We start from the raw sequence: 23,049 nt of genomic DNA, 5'->3' as shown, positions 1-23,049 counted from the left end.
TATGGTAATGATCAATAAATATGGTGATGATAAAATATAAATATTCGAAATTCTTGTTTTTTGCCTTATCCCATAATTTTCTTCGAGTTATATTTTCTTTATCATATCACACCATTAAAATTTCCACCAGCTACGTTTGGACAAAATTTTTCATCGGACGAAATATTTCGTCAGACAAAATTTTCGTCGGACAAAATTTTTCGCCGGACAAAAGTTTTGTCACCTTCGAAAAATTTCGTCACTTTTGTCCGACATTTTTTTGTCCGATCAGGTATTTGAATATACTGTTACTTTTTCAAAAGGAATTTAGGCAAAATACTGATTTTGCCTTTACCAAAATGACTAAACATTTAGCATCCACAAAATTTAATTCTGCAAATTCCGGGAAATTTTAGTCGTCCGTAAAATAAGTTTCGCTACTATTTTTTTCCGCAAAACTTATATTCAAAACATTGTGCAGAAGGAAAGCGAAACCAATAGAATGCGAGTCGCGCTTTGTGCAAAACGAGTCATATTTTAATAAAAATTTAATAACTATTTTTATTATGTAACTGGAATTATTGAGCAATTGCAACCCTGTTAGTGTCGGGTTTAACGACCCTTGTAGGTTTGTGCGTGTGTGGAAAGAGATATCTTGAAGTTATACTTCGCCATAAAACTTAGCGCATTGCGGTATGAGAGAGAAGGAATAAATTAGCATAATTATTTTTTGTGCTCTAAATTCAGCATTTTTTGTATGTTTAGTGAAAATACCATTATCTAACCTTATTCATGTGGCGCGGTCAGGCAGTGACTTCCTTGTTGTGGGAATAAAATCAAAATGGTAGTTTCTGGTGTAAATAAAGAGAAGTATCTATATAAGTTGCCGATTTTGGTTAGTAGTAAAATGGATGTAAATTTGAAAGTAATTGTTATTTAGACATAGAATTAATATTTTTATTTTAGCTTGTGGTCGTTTCGTTTGTCACCTACAATGACTGCGAAATAATATTCATATTGACTCCATTGTGAAAAAATCAGAAAAAATGAAAATAAAAACAAAATGAGACTACATTCTGAAGTTGTATTCTTACTTTTAAGAACAATTCAGACCGTAAAAGGCTTAAAAAGAAGAGCAGTCAGTCTCGCCTTAGATTTTACTGGTTGTTTTACTGCAAGGCAACATAATACCCAGCGCTCTTCTACGCCTATAATTTTCTGACAGACTGGCCCTGGTGTAGACTGATGATACACGGATTTTGATTGGATGCCTGTTTTGAATCAAAACGGAAAGTTAGATAGAGTTTATTAGATTTTATAACAAAGTGAGGGAGCGTGGAGAGGAAAAATTAAAGATACGGCTGGCACACGAAAAAACAACGCAGATATGCTGGAAGAAGGATTCTGTCGAAAAGTATTATCTGTAATAATGAATAGTTGTAATTGGCTGAGGCTAGCAAACTTTTCAAACAAAAATTTCAGGAAATGCTATTTTTATAATTTTCCGTGAAAACTTTGTGATGAGTGAGGTAGCATGTTTGTCAACCAGCCAGGTTGTAGTGTTAAAAAGTTTTAAATTTGACACATTTACGTAAGCATACGGTTTATCAATAACGTAAATATTTTAGGTAGCTACATAAAATTTCAAGATTTCAAATAGCTTTTTAAATACAAGTAAGCTAACCATCCTATTGCTAGCTAACTTGTTTTTTGATAGATAGAAAGACATTGTTTACTAGGTCTCTAAATAAACAAAAATCAGGTATTTTGGTATGTCACACACAAGTTGCAAGGTTTATTAAAAACTAATTCTACTAAATAAAATTAGTTCTTTCGGTATTGCATATAATTCTCTCTAAATTTGAACCTAGCCTTTGTCGAAAAGTTTATTCCAAAAATTAAGTTACAACATCTTAAGCTATGAGTTCTTTCGGTTACTGTAAATGACTAAATAAGTCCCTAGGGGTATATATAACCCTGTTTTTAATGGCATAATTAATGGAAGCCCAATTTCCCAGGACTGGATAAAGCATTTCGCTCCAAACGTAAAACACGTTTTAATTAGACCTGTCTGACTTATTTCAGGCATGAGAAATGGTTTTATTGTTTTCTGCACATGTAACTTTGTCAAAATTGAGATGCTACCAAAAATAGCTAATCAGCGTCTCTGAAAACGCCTAAATTTAGGAACTTAGGAACTGCGATTACAGGTCGAATTGTTTTGCAGTCGAATTTCATTTCATTAAACCAGTCTAAAATTCTACCATACCATGTTTTAAGTCACTATTTCAATATTTACTAGAGTTGTAAGACTTGATGGAAAAGTATGTTCATTTGCTATTAAAGCTAAAATCCCCAGCGGGCTTATACGGTTTGGGATTATTTAAAAAAAATTATAAAGTCTTTTGCCTTGAAAGAACAAATGGATGTTATGTTAGAGTTGGGGCTTATTTATTCAAGCCACGTTTGATACAAGGCTTATCTGAAAAAAGGGTCTTAATTGGTCATTTATATATGCTGTGGTTTGGGGATCGGTAGCTTAGTTAGTAGAACGTTCGACACGCGCAATAGCTTGTGAGTTCGATCCCCAAATGAGGCTATAAAAATTACAACGGTTTCTGTAGTTCAGATGGGAGGTTTAAGCACCTGGCCAGGTATGTCCCTCGAAATTAATGGAACTAATCATTAAAATATAAATTATTTACAAATTTACCGAATTTTCAAAAAAATATCATTCTCCGTCTTTTGCATAGGCTATAGATTTTGTGGCTACATACATCTTCCATAATTCACACTCAGAAGTCTGACAGGTCAAACAGAATCATTCAAGCTATAACTTACAACTGGTAATACTTAGCCAGCATTAGGAGAAAGTGAGTATAAGTGTTATGAGTGGTATGAGCTGCATATAAATATATATTTTCTAGATTTAGGCTTATAGAATTTAGATAGACATCTGTTCATTCATTCATTTAGTCATTCAATTTTTTCTTCTTTCTTTTTTACAGTAATCTCTCTATAGGTGATCAAGTCGTGCACTTTCACTACCTGGTGGATTATAATGTAAGTAATCAAATTTATTAGTTTTAATTACTACGATTTGGGAATATCATGTTCCTTATAGCATTACTAGCATGTTTTTTATTATCTAGTTCATGTTTTCTATTTTATCAAACATGCCTTGTGGTAAAAACATTTTGGATAGCATAGTCCTAGAGATTTTCAAAAAGTGGGAGGATTTTTTGTAGATATTTTAGTGGTTGAGTGAAACACATGGGGAAATTATGTCAGAACTCACCTCAAATTAAATTTATGTCTTGTTCCTTCAGAACAATAGGTCTAAAAAGCAAACCTTGTAGCTAACTGTTATGCTGTTTTGCATAAATTTTACCAAAACTTTGTTACAACGCAAGCTTAACTTTTTTAAATATTTTTTTAATAGTTTATTTTAAGGCAATGAGCGTAAAAATTTTTAAAGAACACCAATAGAAAACTTCTCCAAATACACTTTACTCGGTTCTTTAACTACCATACTTTTACTTTTCGCTCGCCACTTTGCATTTAAAAATCACCCAAATAAGGTTGATTTTTATCGGCCTAGACCAGGATTGCTACAGAGCTGTCCTGTCAAAATATCATACGCGTAGAAGAGTCCTGGGGGCGTGGTTGGGAGTCTTGATACTAACTTTTATAAACCTTTGGGTGGGTTACAAAAATTTGCTGGGAGAAACAAAAAGTTGAAAGTCGAAATTGTGTATTGTATTGTATACATAAAAAAATAACCGTTGTGCGATCCAAAGAACGGTATATATCACAAAATTGAAATGGTAAAAGATCAACCAGTAAACAAATGTTCAGAATTTATGCTAGATCAAGAAGTTAAAGTCACATATTACTTTGTGTCAGCCTTATTTTGTACTAGCTTCTACCATGAAGGTTTATAATACCCTATACCTCAATAAATACCTTCATGCTTTATACCTCCATGCTTCTATCCATGTTGAGCAGAGCTATAAAAAAGCTATAATTCTGTGACCTTCATCTTAACTATTAGAACAAACTGCAAGTAGCGAGCTACAATCCCGGTCAAAATATATTGGCAGTAAGTTACAAAAAGTGCAGTATAATCCTTTCCTACCCCCTCTCCCCCATTATCAATGTTTGGAAACGTGTTAGCACAACTTTTGAACATTGATACTGGGGGAAAGGGGGCTTTGTACTTATCTTGCTCTTGCTACACGTGTAAAAAGGGTTTACTGCCATTATTTTTGACCGGGATTGTAGCTAGGTGTAGTAGTTAGAAAAAACAACATCTAAAATCCGAAATAAACAACTATTAGCTAAAATTGTTCTCTTCATCCATGGAATATTAGCTGTTTGTAGCTGAAGACTTTTAAATATGTATATTTAAGATTTTTTATGTAGCCAACTTCATAAATACATAAACTTAAACATTTTGTTCCTGTAGTATCACACGTTTTCTATCAACAAAGCAAACGGTAATATTTCATCAGTTTTAACCCTATTATACCTGAGCTTTTTTGGCCCTTGTAACCCTGAGGGGGGCACAAAGTGCCCGCGGGCCATAAATCCTGAACCACTTGTGCTTAAGTGATGAAACTTGCTCAATTTGAGAATGTCTTAGTACAAACTCGATCCAAGTAAAAAAAATAATTTGATGACGTCAAAGGGATTAGAAATGACGTCACACATGTGAAAAATGGTCATTTTCCCAATTTTTCAGTACGTTTTAATTTCTCGCGTGTTACTAATGATATGGCAATGATTCTTGATAGATTTGTGGAATGAATACCAAAATATGTGTTTCACATGAAAAAAGTAATTTTAATGACGTCATTGGGATAAAAAGTAACGTCATTTCGGCAAAAAAATTCTTATTTTAACGATAAAGATAAAAAGACCCGTTCTACCAGAAATATTGATGCTCGTGTCATTAAACTTGGCATATATGTAGAACAGGACATTTAAAGATAACCGAGGTAAGAAAAACAGCATAATGACGTCATTGGGATCCGAAATGACGTCAATTTGCTGGATCGATATTTCCTTCCCTGGTCTGCTTTTTGTCCCTAGTAACCATATATCACCTTAGCAACACTTTGGTTACCACTTAGTAACCAACATACATATAATAAATAATTATATAGCCAATACAACATCTTATAACATTCTTACATGAATGTCAACGGTTTTCAAAATTCCAAAAAATTTACCCTCATCCAAAAAAGCAATACCACCAGCAAAGTACAAAATTTCTTCAAAATTTTTTTTCATCAGAAGCAATAATAAAAATTAGGAATAATCACAAAATTTTAGCACTTAATCACATGTGTATGTAAAGTTATGCCTAGTCAAAGAGGCCGCGGACACTTTGTGCCCCCCCCCCCCTCCCCTCAGATAAAATAGGGTTAACTCTGAATCTCTAGTGTCAAAGTTATTCAAACATTAAGTGGACAAACATAGCCATCTGATCATTATTCTTGTGTTTTTTCTTTTAACAAAACTTTAATATGTGACACAAATAAAGTCGGAAAGTGGAGCTAACTATAGTATTTTTTCAAAATAAGCAGCCATTATGTCTTATTTTTTCGACTTTATAGCATTCTCCCGCAACATGAGTAAGTAAGTAAAATAAATTGGTCAAGTACCTCTTCTACCAGCAGAAGATCCTGAACTAACGTATTATAAAAAGCTTTTATATTATAAAAAGACCTATAGTTTGACGTCTTATTAGTCGCCGTTTTGTCCCCTCCCCTGTTTTTGCGTTTTGTAATTTTTCCTTCACTCCTTATTGCGCAATTATCGCAAAAAGCGCCAATATGTCCTCTTCATTTCTTTTTTTTTATGAAAAGACAGAAAGAACGTACATAACTTATCGTTTCTTTGAAAGCTATCAAATCTATCAACTGAAAACAAACAAACAAACATTTTGAGCAACTCAAAGCTGACTCTAAAACACGTTACATTTAGGTTAGAAATTGTGAAATATCAGAAGTAATTTTTAAATAAATGGCCAAGGTCAATTAAAGGTAGCTAACATTGCAGGATGAAGAAAAGGTAAGAATTAAGCTGAATACAAATTTAACAAATTACAAAAGCAATTTGGTTTACCACATCAACCAAGAACGTTTCATTACTTTTTGATGGCACTTAAATGGCCACACACAACTAGGCAAGATTCCAATTCTGAAATACTAAGTAGAAATCATCTTCATCTGTGTCCATTTTTCTGCAAGTTTTATCAAAAATCGGGTGTTGTTTATATAAATGTTGATTTTTTTATTTGATAGGTTTAACTTTGCTTACTTATTTACTTTTTTCAGACTAAATGCTGTTTACAAGTTGTTTCGTTGTCTTTTTGTGAGGATTTGAGCATGATCATTCCTAAGTTTGAATTAAAAACACACGTTTCTTGTCTTTTCCTGAACTAAAGCACTTTTGTGGTATCCATAATATAGCAATGCTTCCATGTTTAGCAAGCCTCATTCTGTTTCAAGTGTTCGTTATAAGAAAATATATGTGTAGACTCTGTAATAAAAGATGGGGAACTGTTCTTTTTGTTAGTATTACATACAACATTAACTTTTTTTAGTTTCAGAGTATTGATTTCTTATACTTTTAACTTAAAAGTAGAATTCTGTGAAGATCTATAATTTTGACATCTTGCAAGCAATATAGTTGCGACGCAAGAACTTTCCGTGGTCACTGACGATGTACTTATTCCTAATGACTTCTGACGGGAACAACTTTTAAATCCTACGTCAGATAGAGTTAATTAAAGAAAATAAAAGAGAGTTTTCCACAGGAAGAGAAACCTGTACATCATTAGTACTATTACGTCGGCTTCTTTGTGCTTGCTTCATCACTAATTTTTATAATTAGTTATTTATCATCAAGGGAAACTGGATATTTTGTATGTTTCATGTAATCGAAATCTCTACATTATTATCACGGCTCATGTATGATCCAAAAGTTGAAACACAACTTTTTAAACTCCTAAACAAACCTTATGATGGATGAAGCGTAAGTGATGTCCTCGACATTTCAATTCTGTGAACTATTTGTTTTCATGGAATTTCCAGGCATGTGGGTGTATTGTCTCGAATTTATTTTTATTTTTAAGAAACAATAAACGTAGAGTAAATAGGATGTGTATATAAGCATACTAGAGTTTCTATTTTGTGAATCAAATGTATGACATCGTGCCTGGTGACGTCATTTTGTTGACACATGTTTAATGAGTTATCCTCATTCTCGTTCGTTGGGTTTTTTGCCTTCTTGATATGAGAGATGACTTCAAAAATATCCTGGTATCGTTGACTGGATAATGAAGAAATATTTGCTTTTACATTTTTGCATAATTATTACGAATTTTTTTTATTTAGTCAGCACTTCTTAGGTCAAGATTAAAATGGCGCATTGAGCCTTGGTTGATTATATTTGTAAACAAAAAAACTTATAAAGCTAGTTAGTTTTATAAAAACTGTTTGGTTTTACTTTGTTAGATTAATTAAGATATCACTAACTAGTTCATGGTTTCGCGTTGTATTTTCAGAAAGAAGATAGCAGCATAAAAAAGTAGGCTACTGATATAGAAAGACAAGTGTGTAGCTAGCTAGTTAACAAGGTTTTTGATGTGTTTAGCACGTAGTAGGTGACTAAAAACCTAATGTAAACGTGTTGATGACAGCTAGCTTTATATATTTTAGCTCGGTATTTTGTTTACATTCAGCTATTAGCTAGCCATGTGTAATTTTTTCGAAGTAAAATTTTCAAATTAAAGAGGATTTAAAATCTTTTTTTCTCTGTTCCTTATGTAAATTTCTACCAAAGACTTGCAATATTTGTTTGAAATCGGATTCACAAAAAAAATCCTTAAAAGAATACGTATAATTCTGGGGACCCTATTTCCAAAATATTAACTTGAATCTAGTGTCTATCTAGTGTCTGTGAGAAATCCCGGAATTCCATAACTACCTTAACCGTGTTTATGCAGGGGCAGGTAAAATCAACCTACCCGCGACTGGCATTTAGTGACTTTTCTTTTATGGGCATCCTGCAACAGAATTTTACAACACGATTATGAAATATTTTTTTTAATGTCTATCTGTAAGATAGTGCGTTCAAAAAATTAGCATATTTGAAACTGGGTTGCACCAATCAAACATAGCACAAATTCGTTTTTAGACCCTAGCATAACACTTAGACTCTGACGTATTTCAATCATGAAAATTAATCTTAATGTTTTTGCACATGTATATTTGTCAAAATTAATATACTGTTGAAATTGATATAACTGTCAAAAATCTTTTATCGGTGTCCCTGGAAATGGTTAAAACAGGAACTCATAAATGATAATAGCGAATATATTTTGTGGTCTGGTATAAATTAAAGACAAACGCACCCAACATGCACTCCGCTACTTTCATAGAAAATGTAGTTTTTTGAAAACAAATCCCCGAATTTTGCTTTTTTGGAAATGGTAATAAAACTCGTCAGATACTCTTATGCGAGACAGAAAAGGGAAAATAAAATAAACGTGATCTTGGTGAATTCCATTTATTTAAATGTATCCGTGGGTAAAATGGTTTTCTTCTATATTCAGATAATTTGTGTGTTCAAAGTAGTTTTGCTAAAGTTTTATTTCGGATCTTTCACAGAGTAATCTGTTACTTTATGCAGCTAAAAACTGGACAGGTGAGCCTTCTTGAAAAGGACTAGTTAAATTTAATTTAATACATATTTTTCGCTGTAATTGCTTTTTCTTTATCACGAACTTTGTATTATTACTAGCTGGGTGAACCGTGGTTAACCATCAAGTTGAGTTGTTAAGCATAGGTTAACCGTTCCACACACCTTGGTAAAGCGCTTAATGCAGATATATTGTAAGGTTTAGATAAAAATACAGAGAAGCTTATTGCGACACGTGATAGCAAAAACAGCCACTAGACATTTTCTATTTCCGGAAGAAGTTTCGTGTAAGTTCTAAAATTAAGCTGTGATTTCGTTCATCATAAAAGTACATAGTTTGTCAAAAATTCAATTGGAAATTTACATCCATAAAGCATTTCATGTGCGATGTTCCCCGCAATTTAGTCAGAAATAAGAACACAGGATACAACCTGTCATAGGAATATTATTGCCCGGTATTTCTTTTGTGCATAATAATTGCACAAGCTTATCGTGAGTAACACTGAGTTAAGAGCTTAGTGTATGTAAACCATGTAATAAATCTGTATGGAGTGTTTACAACACTCCACCCTTTCACGTGATTTCCATAAAAAAATCTACCTTCCGTCTTTTTAAAAATCTTTATCTATTAATCCATGTTCATATTGCAGTGAAAGTGCATCTAGCTAACAACATTTACATAAAAGATTCGTGTGAAAAGTTTACTGAGCCACAGAACCCTGTCCATATTACAACAAACATGTAATGCGGAATATCGTTTTGCCCACGTAACATTTCCATTATATGAAGAGGAGAGTTGCCTATCAGTGTGTTTGTTGTCATCGTTTTTTCTCGACCAAAGTTTAATACGTGAATACCTCCTATAGGAAATCTATATCGGCATTGTTTATTGATATTTTGACAGGATGCACACTGACTGATTTTTTTACTCTTTTAGATAAACAAATTTCTCGAAACTCCAATTAGGTTTTTCAATTCCATTTTTATTTATTGGAAATTTAATTTACACGAATGGATTTTTAACATCATCTTTGCACTGGTTATTTCAACAAGAAAGATGGTAGCTGCTAGTAGCGGCGGGCAAACCCCGTGAATTTTTCCAACGGGTGAATTGCTGTGGATTTTCACAGGCTTGCAGATAGTTTTTTATACTAATTGTTGCTAACTCGTTTGAGGCTGTCAACATACAACCAATGGTGTAGCCCACATAATGTGTTTGCATCTACTGTTTAAATTTCCCTTTCTCGAAGTTCTGAAAAAGAAATATTTCTACAGGGTATGAAAAGGTAAGTTGTCAAAGAGATAATCTTATCTGTTTGGCGCATGTATAGTACAGTTAATACAATAACATGGAAAACCAGGCTATTTTGGTGTTTTTATAGCGGTCATTTAAGTCGATAAAAGTTACATACTTAAACATACTTAAATTCTGGTTAAAAGAAATTTAGAAGGAGTGATCCTTTTAACTAAAAGGTTTGAAAAAGTGAAATAAATAACAGAACTAAAGTAAATATTGACTATCAGATAGTTACCAGTTGTATTGGCTGAAGAAACCATTATTGTGGCTCAAAATAATGGACCAAAATTACTTTAATCAGAATGATATTTTCTTGTAGAGGGGCACTTAAGAGAAAAAAAGGTTAAAAATCATGCTATAATAATTTATAGCTGCCACAACACATCCTTCGAATTCCTTTTTTGGTTAAAATGGTTCACTTATGATTGTGATTAAAATAGATTCTTTAATTAGTTTTGTGTGAGCTATTGATATTTTGTAATCATTTCAATTGGCACGGAAGAAATAACTTTGGTTAAGGCATGTGATCATTGACGCATTTAAAAAATACATTTTAATTGAAGTGTAACCGTTATGTCTCCCTAATATGGTAAATATATTTGACAAGTTATTTTTTTGCCTCGATGCATCGAGAACTGCTAATTAAATAGGTATTTTTGTTATACAGCAATTTTTTTATCTACGAGGAAAGCATTTTTCAGTAAATTTTAATCTGTTGACTAATATCTCTCTACTAAATTCTTAGTCTTTCATAATTTTTGTACACAATTTAGCCACCTGTGATGGTGAAGTATTATGGATCAGCCATGTTTTTTACACACTATACCTCCAAAAAGTAGCTTTCTTTTAAGCTCAGGCACTTTTTGAAGTTTTTTTTAAAAGGAAAAAGCAAATATGATTTTCTTTTTTCTCTAAATTGGAATTTTCAATTTCAATTTCAACACAAACACGGTCATTCTTTTTCACAATGCCTTCGTTCCCTACGAACTCAGTTCCTCACCATCCCCATTTCTCGCCATTGCTATTCTTTACCGCACTATAATTCTTCACAAACACGGTCATTCTTTTTTACAATGTCCCGTTTCCTATAGTCCAAGTTCCTCACCATCCCCATTTCTCGCCATTGCTATTCTTTACCGCACTATAATTCTTCACAAACACGGTCATTCTTTTTTACAATGTCCCGTTTCCTATAGTCCAAGTTCCTCACCATCCCCATTTCTCACCATTGCTATTCCTTACCGCACTGTAATTCTTCATTCCCCACTCCCTTTTTCACTATTCCATAAAGTTCTGGTCGCGCCCCTGCCTTACCTCAGCTCCCTGCAGGAAAGAAATCGGGACTAAAAGAAATGTACATGTGCTCGTACAACCGGAAAAACAAGAAGACTCTTTATTCTTTGTTTGCAACCATGAGCAGACAAATTAATTTAATTTAAAACACAAATTAAAAAAAAATGCGGAATATTAATAATGCATTAAATGGTTATAAAACCAAATAAGTGAGAAAATTATTGTAAATTGATTCTGGAATTGCTTGTTTACACCTTACAGTTTCTACGCAAAAGAGGTTGGTCCATGTAAAGACGTCAATAAAAAAACAGATAACATTTCAGCGGTTATTTTTATGAATTGATGTGCCATTTACTTCATAAAATCATGATATGTTTTTCTCTTCAAACTCCCAGTTACAAAACACAACACAGATTCTGTGAAAATTATAGTGTCCCAACTTTGATGTTTCAAGCAAATCATCAATTTCAGATGAGCTATGATAGTTATCATCCGTAAAAGTTGATTTGTGATTTAACGAGGTACAAAATGATTAAAAAAGAAGTACTCAGTAGCCTGTGCACTAGCCTGCATACGAAAGTTCGCGTTGTCATCGTTCAAACCAACCATTCAACATATTAAAAACAAAACGATATCATTATAATACGGGCGTGTTTGGTTTAACGAATACAAAACTAAGCACAAAGATCACGTATCTAAGAGAAATTGGCACATCATGTTAAATATCTTCTATAGTAACAACACACCTTCTTTTAAATATTCATGCAAGTTGTACTGTATGTTACTATTGCTGACACAAAGACATCTACAACGTTGGACGCAAATAAAAGGGTGGGTATTTAAGGGCGACACCTGGTATGACGTTCTATAATGTACATAACAATATCTGTAATGAGTGATAAATATATTTTATCTTATACATTATATTATTTGTTATTTATTCCATTATGTATTAAATTATTATGCATAATGAAAATATAGGGTTAAATTATTTATCAATAGAAAGAAAGAGAACCCTTCTCTAATTACTTTATATTTTATTCAGGGAACAATAAAACGTTTCTTTGAAGCATGAAAAAAAAAAATTCTATGTACTACTTGATAAGCCAGCGTTCTCATGGTTTTGATAAGTATCATGACTCTTTAAGAATACTTCATAAGAAACTCATTAACTCGCAAGTATAATTCTGATTTAACATTCAGAAAAATTTTCGTCTTGGGATCCTTTTCACGAAATTGACGAGCAGCGTTTTTAGCCGCAGTCAGTAGGTTTCCAGCGTTCTATATTGGCAGATGCGTAAACCAAGTAAAAAAGGGCCAAAAAAAGCAAAAAAATGCTCGCAGCACATTAAAACTCAAAATTTTCGGTGGGTAAAATTCTGCAGAAAAATAACTTTCGGTAATTTCATTTAAAGATTCTCCAAAACTTGAGAAAGATAATATTCGGACAGATTTAACAGTTGACTACAAATACTTGAAAACTGAATGAATTTTTCTCTATAACTCGATTATTTCCTTCTCTGCTTTTCTCAATAGAATTTGAACTTTTTTACTAAAATTCTAACATTCGAGCGATTTTGAATCATGCAATTCGATTTTTGTTAAAAACATAAACAAAACATGTTCCAAAGAAAAAATTATTAAAACAAGGTAAAAAGGGTTAAAACTAATAGGTATGAAATTAAAACGTTAAAAGACCTGGAAAAGTAAATGATGAATAAGGGCGATGCATGCAACGTATTGTATGATGTTTTTTTTATCAAACTATTTCAAAACTCAAGCTTAGAATAAGTCGAACCGTTTTAAGATTCCGCGGGTATCTAAAAGAGATTTTATTTGTGTTAATACTTGGTGATACAATGAATGTATTTTTACGGAAAATCCAGTAATTTTAATGGTAGTAAAAAACACAAAAAAAACACGAAGTTATATTTAGAGACAGACGGTATTTTGTGTGTGCTTATGTCTTTCTTAAAGGCTGTTCATTTCAACAGATATTTAGCTTCCGTGCTTTATTACCTTGAATGAAACATTGGACATTGGACATTGACATATTTTCTTCGTCACGACACATGTTCATCATAAACACGAAAGACAAAAAGCTATTAATACTACTTCTATTTATATCAATAAACTATTTTGTCTTTGTCTGTAGAGGTAATTTCGTAGATCTAAAAGCAGGATTTAAATTTGGAACTCACTGAGTAAACAACGCGTTACACTGTGATTGGCATTCGAACCAGTGCATGTATTCGTGTTGACATAATTTTGTGTCTACTGTCTGCTTATGTATGTAGGATTAAACACATAGACATTCTTTTTTTGGCATCAATTCTCGTTTCTGACATGTTGTCTCGAATAAAAAGCATTCACTTATCTTGCCAAACTTCTTATATGTCGTAACATGAGATCGAAATAGATTATATGCAAAACAAACCAATAAGTAGCAGTAAAGATAAAAGTAAACAACAACAACAACAACAAAAAATACTAATATAAACAACTAAAACGTCATGAAGAAGAGTTTTGTCCTCAAACTTATTCTATCTTGGGCTAAGCTTTAACTCGGCCTGACGTCACTAGTCAGAGTTATTATCTTAAAGCTAGAATGTTGTCAATAACGATTTTTTTCTTTAAAAAACTTTTTCCTTTGTGGATTAACTGTCATAACAGTAATCGTTAAAGTTGTAAAATCCTATTCCTATCAAGATGACAATATAAGTTGATGACGTCATATGTAAACAAACATGTTTTGATAACGTAAGCAACACGCTGTCTGGCTTATTCAGATCTTGAAATGTTCTTTGGTTACAGACAATTTCAGCTGTCCAGAAAAACTGAAAAGAAACTTTGTGCATCGTAAAAAGAGAGTATAAAATATTTTCTTGCTTTTAGTTGTACATATCTAATTAGTAGCTTAGATAACGGTTTCAATTGACGGATATTCAAACGCACGCGATACAGTGATAACAAAACGAATTTAATAAACTTGTAATCAAGGCTATCATTATCAGCAATTAAATATTTTTAGCCATACAATTAAATTAAACGCTTTAGATTTTAAGATAAGCGCCTAACGTAGTTGTAACCTCACTATGACGAAAATACAAGCATGGATAACAAAAGCTGGAGACAGGAGCAGATTTAAGGCAATATGACCTGCTGGCAATATGTTAACGTTATAGAGTCTCTGTTTTCCATTGACGTACGAACTGCTGCTCTCCATGGTATATTTTTTCTATCTCTTTTTTGATAAAAAGCTGACGAGTAAGAAAAAATCAATAACAATTTTTTCTTCTTACCAAAATATCCTTTATCAAAGGCGGTATTACATCTGTGTAAGAACACAGTAAATGAGCAATACCGCAGGTAAATAAAACAAATTTACTCTGTGATTTGAATTTAATAAGGCATTAATCTTTTGATAACTGTTACGGTATTTTTCCTTCTTGTGAAGCGTTCGGTACTTTTGATGTTCTGCAACTTGATCAGCAGGTAGCTTTGAAGTGTGTAAAAAATTTCACCAAGCCACACCCCTAAATCAATTGAAGAGAATGATACGACTTAAAAAAGGAAAAATGGTGCCTAAAGACGTCATAACGGAATCTTTATGACGTTTAAATGGAATTAAAAGTTGAAGTGCTAATAATAATCTGAAAACAATTATTAAGAAGAAATATTCACGAGCTATATCCGCATTGATTAATTCTCTTTAATTGTCGATAATTACTTGTTAAAAAACCTATGATTATTCCACAATTTATCAACTGTTTGCATTATTTTAAGGAAAGAAAATTGTTTTTTGTGTGCGTTATACAGAAAATTAAATTAATCATAAAAATAAAGAGAAATGCCGGATATTCAAAATATGTTTTACTGATGCCAGTTTTTTTACAAAGTGTAAGTTGTTCAGCATCTCATTCATTTCCGAGTCATTTGTAAAGTTGGAAGAATTACGGAAATGAACAGCAACAAATTAACACAATCCAACCGCGAACAACTTCCTAAAAGGGCATTGTTTTGAAATATATATCTTACAGTTAATTAACATCACGCATTTCAGGTTGCTCAGGATATTAAGTTATTATTATTGCTTCTCAACGTAAAGTTTCTTATGCTACGATTCTGTTAATGTTAAATGACACAGTTAAAGAAAAGTAACAAAAGAAGATATTAGCTAATACCTCGTCGTTGTGGTAAAATGTAAAGGTTTTTACCAATGTAAACAGGATTTTGTAACGTCGCTTAACGACACGAGGGTGTACCTCATTGTGAAATTATTTGGATATGAGAAATCCATCCGCTGAATAATTATCGTGCCCACACTATCTATATTGATGTCACTCCTACACAAGAATGAAACACTGTGGGGAGGTCTAACCATGAAAACAAATTACCAACATTATTTATTTTTAGCGTTTCACAAATAGACGAATGCTATCTAGCTGATCGATTCCTAGTGTTATTTCAGTGGGCTAACTCCATAATAAGGCATTGGTCTTTCACATGTCAAAAGTGGTACAAGAATGAGTTTCTATTTTCCAATTGTCTTGATGTGACAATGAACTTTTATTACTGGCAAATTCAGTCAGCTATCTTAGCAATGCAAAAACGTAGTCATAAGGAGAGTCAAATGAATTTAATACTTTCTTTGAGCTTAAAATAATTATTCAATTAGCTGATTACCTTGGGTATATCGCTTTAAAGGGCCCAGTACTAACCTTGCAAGAGACTGTGAGATGACCAAGGATAATATTTTTGGCAGTTTGATTAATCGCTTGTTATTGAATCTGCTAATCGTTGAAGTTGGATAAAAAGAAAAGCAAGAATCTAGCTTTCTATACGTTTAATAGCTTCTATTTACTACTAGGGGAAGGATTTTGCTCCCTCCCTGTATTTTTATGGACAATGTAGGTACTATGTTGGTGAAACGACGAACAATGTTGTGCCTGTTGTCAAGACAACTGCTCTTGGTTTACTTTCGATATAAGAACATAATTAGCGGGAAAATTTGAAATTATCTGGTCCCATCCGTTTTATTGTCTATATTGCAGTAAAATTCTTTGTCAAGGAAATACTGGCAATGTTTTTAAGATTATGATTCTGTTAGTTAAACTTTAGCTGTTCTTGATCTAATAAATTTCAAATCGTGTTTTCATTATAGTTACCCCAACCTAGCTACTGCTAGCAGCAGCTCAAGGTGGTTGGTTTGCGTGTCTACGTGTAGTAAAATGATAGTTAACTTTCTAGTATATACCATAAAACAAAGATAAAAGTTATTCTCTCATTTTGGCATCATTTCCTTTACACTGCCTATTATAAATCCGATGAACAAACGAAAGTTAAAAAAACTGTCTTTATATCACTGAACAAAAACTAAAAAAAATTAGTATTACATAGTTTTTTTCTATCGAACTGTCAAAGGTACTGGAAGATTTATTAGAGATGGAAAGATGAGATAAAGAATAAAATCTTTAGAGCCACAAAAATGGGCTGATGTACGTATTCTAGATAATGAGAAATGCAGCGTAGAAAGTATTCTCTCTCACGAAACACGATAAAATAGCACATAAACAATGAGCGATAAGGCCATCATCGGTGATAACAACCACAACAACGAAACGAGAAATAAATGAGGAGAAAGGTTATTAAAACTTTTGTTAAATAAATTTGGACGTAAGCCCACAAAACCACTATCAGTCAACAGACAGGCTGAAAGAACTACATGGAAAATGTTTTAACTAAAATGGGCGTTCTTAAATAAATTAGGGTGGGTTGCTTCCTTCATTTTCAGATTTTTTAATAAACAAAAACAAATCAATTATAAAATGAAAGGCAAAACGAACAGTCTGAAAGTGGAAGATTAATTATAAGAAACTTGTTACGTCAATGAAAAACGAAAGTGATCAAATGAAATATAATTGTGGGCAATTTATTGAACAAATGACCTACAAAGGACCACGCCCTTAGCAACATTTAAGTTTTGGTGTCAATTTCATTTGATAATTTTTCATAGAATAGCAAACACACAGGATATGTAGATAATGTTTGACAGTTTATTGTATAAGAAGTTTGTATTGATCATTAAACCTACTTTAAGAACAAGATTTCCTTTCAAGTATGACATCACTGGAGGGAAATAAACTTTTTTTACAATGAATGTAGTTTGCAAACTTTAAGTGAAAAAAAATTTACTTGAGAGGGCGTCTCTGTTTGCATACACGCCAAATTCTTAACGCCCAATCAATCGAGCGAGCGCCTTCCTTTTGAGTAAAATAGAAGAAAACTTATGAGAAACATGTGTGATATAAAAAAATTTCTTTGCCGGAGCAGATAGCTATGTAGCCATTAGCTAGCCTAGTAAATGTTCAGGAACAAGATAGCACTTTGTTTTAAGAAAGGTTATTGTTCATTTTCCGAAATGTAGAAGTAAAAAAATGTATGTAAACGGAAATTTTGTTGAAGGCACTTAAGTAGCGCTTCAGTGAAAGTATAAATATTTTTTAAAGCATTTAGATATTTACCTTGATATTAATTCAATACGCATTCAATACCTTTGTGATGTCACTTCGCTATGAGTTTGAAGTATAAGCGTAGAGAAAACAGAAAAACACAGAAGGAAGACTCTAAAAGAATGTATTATTCTTCATTCAACTCTTTAAAGTCTAATCGATTGAGAATGTACAGCAATAACAAAAACAACAACATTTACGTCAATAGAATGTCACTAACCTATCTTCTGTGGCGGTATTTACCTGAAAAAATATTTGAAAAACATATACTTGATTAAAAACAAACAAACGGAGTGCCACACTGCAATGCATAAATAGAAGATGCAGGTATTGGAATTGCACAGGAAGTTATCATTTTAATAAAAGGAAGCTTGGATCTGGAACATTCCAAAAACAGGTTAGTACAACTGCAATATTAACAACTAAAGTTATTCGAATGACGCAGCCTGCTCTTGTTGTCTTTCTTTCCTTAAATGTTACTCTTCACTCCAAACACTAGATACACATAAATGCATCTTTTTACCAAAAAAGATAGAAAGAAGGATTTAACTTGCTTATTGACATTCTTTCTGATCTACCTTCAGCTATTTTTTCCTATTTTTTTCTATTTAGTAATTACGTGATATTTTTTAGATAATGGATATAATCAGTAATCATTAAATAGCTAATTTTTCTTTCTAACTCTTTCCCCTAGATTTTTCCTAGGTTTTCTTTCTCAACATAAACTCTCAAATTCTTGCTTGTACATTCATGTCGAAAAATCATGACAAAAAAAACAGGAAAGATATATTTAGTTGGCTTATTGTCTGAACTTTATCAATAACTTTCATTAGCATCAACATGCTTCCAACTTTTATGACGTCAATTTCTATTAGCGACAGTTTCATTACAATATAAGAATGTATCAGGAAACAAGCCGTGCATTATAAGAACGGAAAATAATGGCTGTGAGTCGCCGTGTGAAGCCACAAGCAGAAATAAACAGTTTTTATGACGTAGCTGATGAAAAAAACAAAAAAGGTTTAATCCAACCGTATTTACATTAAGTTGTTTATTTAACTGTTTTTAAGTAAATAATATCAATACAATAACTTATCGTTCAAACCGAATCGTGCAACAAGTTTTATTTTAGGAATAAAACAGCTTTGTATAAACACTGTTTTCACACACGTCTGAAATAATCATGAGACTAAAATTATCACACAGCGCAAGAAGAATCGTCATTGTTAATATATCTTAATAAAAGAAAATACCCCTACTATCATCGGTTACGTGCAGCCACAACTATTCAAGATATCCTTTTAAGAATTGCTGATTCCAGCAATTTATTCTCGTCTCATATACAACAAGACGCACGTTGCGTGGGACGATCAGATGTAATAAGTTACATAACCACTTTCTGAGAATAACTCCGTTATGACAATTAGCCTTGAAGATTGACTTTTTTAGTATGAAAGTAATTTGGTCGGAATTCCATTTTTCTTTAACAAGGTCAACTAGAGGGTGTTTCTTCTGTCTCGTTTGCTTTCATACTTTCACCTTTCACGGAGATGTATTTCATGCTATTTGGCAGAACAAACCGTAAACAAAGTTGTCGATTTAATTCTTCCTTTGGCGAATTACATAATTCAGGCGGCTATCTATAGTAAAACTTTGGAGTGTCGGCTTAAATTTTAACGATTGACGTAAAAACTAGGCACCAGTCGCGACTCTCTGTCATGCTAGGACCTTATTTAAATAACTACGTTGCCGTCGCCTGGCACCATCACCTAAATATGCTGCATTATAATTTTGGCTTGTGTTGCTATTCATGTCTATGCGACATTGAATGGTTCATTCCCAGCTTTATTTTTTCAACTGAAAGCTTTGTGAGCGAAGCAGACTTATTATGAATAGAAATTCCTAGTAGATATTTTTGTCCCTCCTGTGTATACATACATACATTATATCGAAATTCTCATAAAAACTTCGTGATAATCGTTTTGTAACCAATGTTTATAAATTATTTATAATGTGAAATACAGTAGTCTGAGTACGAGGTTTGTTATAGCAAGCGTAATGCATTAGATAATGCCTGCTATTCTGACCGACCTGCTGAATAGCATGGTCAGTATTTGAATAGCTATTTGCAGTAATAAAAATAGGCGAGTTGACGTCAGCAAGTTAATGATACGATTACATGTAGAAGTATAAGTGATTGCGCTTCTTATCATTCATACGAGAGAAAAAGGAAGGTTATGAAAAAAGGAAGTACAGAGCAATTAATGACAAGCTCTTTTGCTCTCTATTTTTGATTGATGTTTTGAAAGCCGTGACAATTTAATTTTGTTTTTCTGGCGTCTTAGATGAATATGTTTTTTAATTGTTTGTGATGATTAATATGTATAACGAGTTTCGACAACTTATAAAAATCGACAGCGCATTTTATTTGCAGATTACAACAGGCACACATATAGAAACATTATCAAGATAAAAAAAAAAAGATTGTGGACAGCACATAGAATATAAGTTTGTAGCTATAAAGTGATGGAAGACGGAGTTAATAATTTTTTGTATTGGATTAGCGAACAGAGCAAAAAGATGTAAGTCGACTTTCTAATATCTATCTATCTATCTATATATACATATATAAATAAGTTTTTAGTTAATTAAAAGTTAGTTTGACTCTCTTTAGTAAGACTTGTAAAACATTTTTTTAAAAAACAAGCACGTCCATTTATTTGGTTCAGTAGAGCTAGCATTGTGATTTAATATTTTGTATTCATATTTTCTTAAAAAATTCTATGTGGCATTATAAATTTAAAGATTTCTCGAAGTTTTGGAAAAACAAGAATAAATTTTTTATAGTATGCGTTTCTTTCTTGTACATCGACTTGATAGGTTTGTACTTTTCTGTTCATGCACGCAGATGAATAATTTAAAATAACGGCGAAAGCGTTCTCAGAACGATATGAAAACCATATTATTGTCGCCCTGTTATTATTAACAAATTAATCACAATGATCTTTTTTTCTCTCTTTCACCTCGCAGTAGGGTGTTCACAATCTGCATGATTCACAGGAAATAAAACGCGAAGATAATTTCATAAAAACTTAAGGAAGACAATCAACCGACAATTAACAGAATTAACAAAAATATCACAAAACAACAATGGTTACATAAAACTGTAACCGCACAACCCACGACATGAGAAAGCTTGTGTGATCAGAACAATCCCTGCCAAAAAGTATCGCGTGCGCACGCGCACCGCCAGCAATGCTCGCGTTTCCGGTCAGCGGAGGAATATATTATCTAACGAGAATTCCTTTTGCCAAATATGGAATGAGATGAAAATTACCTTTCATTTTTATGATCATTTCGCCTTATTAACTAAGTGCAACCACAAACCTTTTCATTTCGTTTCTACATGTCAGCAGTGCGCAAGCGTGATAAAACTCAATACGTGTTGAACAGGTAATTGAAGTGAAGTCACGTGGCTTGCTTGCGTGTTTCTCTCTTCGCTCTTGTAAACGATAAAAAGCAAAACAAAAATATTTTGAGTGATACATGTTGAAAGAATTTTTTGTGTTTACTTTTTGGCTTACTTATTTGTTTAGATAAGGAATGTTTGCCTTTTACATACTGATACCGGTTGCGCTGGTCGCATGTTGTATATTTTAGTTTGTTTTCGATTCAGGTTAAAAGAAGAAGTCATGGATGTTGATGAAAAGAATATCGAGAAACAAATCATCGCCGACAGCAATGATGACAAGAAAGTCTGTGCAGATAACAACAACAGCGACAATGAAAACAACAACAAAGACAATCGAACGCCAAAATGTGCTCGTTGCCGAAATCACGGAGTTGTTAATGGACTTAAAGGACATAAACATTATTGTCCATGGAGAAATTGTTACTGTACTCAATGTCAGAATGTTGTAGAACGACAGAGGATCACTGCTTCAAGAGTTGCTGCATTGAGACAACAGCGAAAGTTGAGCGAGACGTATAGAAAAGAGATCCATAGTGTTGAAAAGTTTGAGAATATGAAGAAGAAAGAAGAGAAATCGTATGTTAGTTTAGACAGCATCAAATATTTCAACCATGTTGGATCATATGCAAGTGAAAAAAAAGGTTAGATATTTTGTTCACTTGTTCGTTCATAAATAAGTGTGAGATTTTGAATTCTCTCCTCTTTGAATTTTTGACGTTTTCTTGAATTTGTTTATACTTTCTTATAGATTTTCGTCGAAGTGACAGTCAAAGTGAAAGAAGTTCAACTGGCACTCCCGCTTCCATATCGCCGCCATTATCGCCATCTTTAATATCACCTAAACCAAGATGGTCGCCAAAACTCAAATGTCAACAAACAATTAAAGAACGTCGAAGTCCGTACTCACCTCCGTTAAACACAACCATACAGTGCCCGGAAAAAAATTGTTACGAATGCATGAAAATCGCTCGAGCGTGTGAATTTGAAAAAGACTTGCAGTACTTAAAAAACACGTTTCCTTTGTATTCGATACGTTCACTGGAACAAACGTTACTTCGATCAAATGGCAACCTAATGGAAGCCCTACAAGGCATCTTATTTACTTTGCGATCCGATCCGTATTATCAATCGCTAAAATCGTCAGTATGTCGAGATCCTTTCTGCAAAGATTGTATTCTTAATGAATATAAGATTAAAAAAGGAAAGTTATTTTCCAAAGAAGAAAATATCGAGGACAAAGTTAACAGAAAGGACCCGCCATCTTTGATTAAATATTGTCGATCTTGCACCATGCACATTGATATTAATGATAAATATTGTGGAAAATGTGGCTGGAGGCAATAGTTTTTTAAACACCAAACAACTATTGAAGTTTTGATGTTAAACGATATAACAAAACTACTCTCTGTTTTCTAAGGAGAGGTATTCGTGCATGGAAACATATTGCATGTTGTTGGCTAAACCTTCATTTATGATCTCATACAGGACTTGTGAACACAGCTGGGTAGTGGGTCACATGTTGAACTACTGGTTACAAATTGGAGATTATCGAGGCAAAACATGCAATTTGTTTCTTTGTAGTAATTCTGTATATAAAATACCTTGTATATAGTATCTTCTTAATGTTTGTCTATATTGTTATATTGCTTTTTTCAATAGGATATATAAATATATATATAAAGATAGACCACTGGTTATTATAGAAAAAAAAAGGTTATGAATTAACACTATTTTTTAACTACACTTTTTTACGGTTTAGCATAGCACTTAATTTAAGTTTTCAG

The 23,049-nt window shown here is 32.7% G+C and overlaps 1 protein-coding gene and 2 long non-coding RNA genes across 5 annotated transcripts; 2 read left to right on the top strand and 1 right to left on the bottom strand.

Annotated features, from left to right (window-relative positions):
* Positions 1-598: 598 nt before the first annotated feature.
* Positions 599-3,363, top strand: LOC130641057 (uncharacterized). The gene is made up of 3 exons (XR_008982425.1): positions 599-849; positions 2,733-2,852; positions 2,988-3,363. It is a non-coding gene; the product is annotated as an uncharacterized LOC130641057 (long non-coding RNA).
* A 10,913-nt stretch (positions 3,364-14,276) lies between these two features.
* Positions 14,277-17,962, bottom strand: LOC130641056 (uncharacterized). The gene is made up of 2 exons (XR_008982424.1): positions 17,806-17,962; positions 14,277-14,817 (listed from the first exon to the last, which is right to left on the bottom strand). It is a non-coding gene; the product is annotated as an uncharacterized LOC130641056 (long non-coding RNA).
* Positions 17,963-18,051: 89 nt separating this feature from the next.
* Positions 18,052-22,990, top strand: LOC130641052 (doublesex- and mab-3-related transcription factor A2-like). Of its 3 annotated transcripts, none has more exons than XM_057447695.1 (3): positions 18,052-18,190; positions 21,470-21,906; positions 22,014-22,990. In XM_057447695.1, exons 2-3 carry the CDS (start codon positions 21,486-21,488, stop codon positions 22,607-22,609), a joined length of 1,017 nt encoding a protein of 338 aa, XP_057303678.1. In that variant the 5' UTR covers positions 18,052-18,190; positions 21,470-21,485; the 3' UTR covers positions 22,610-22,990. The 3 variants fall into 3 exon arrangements, with proteins under 3 accessions (XP_057303678.1, XP_057303676.1, XP_057303677.1); XM_057447693.1 differs by lacking the exon at positions 18,052-18,190 and adding an exon at positions 20,014-20,375; XM_057447694.1 differs by lacking the exon at positions 18,052-18,190 and adding an exon at positions 20,705-21,246.
* Positions 22,991-23,049: the final 59 nt, after the last annotated feature.

Source organism: Hydractinia symbiolongicarpus, chromosome 4 (assembly GCF_029227915.1).
Source record: "Hydractinia symbiolongicarpus strain clone_291-10 chromosome 4, HSymV2.1, whole genome shotgun sequence".
Lineage (NCBI taxonomy): Eukaryota > Metazoa > Cnidaria > Hydrozoa > Anthoathecata > Hydractiniidae > Hydractinia > Hydractinia symbiolongicarpus.
Note: the sequence above shows the minus strand (reverse complement) of the source record. Positions and strands in the feature narration are given on the sequence as shown.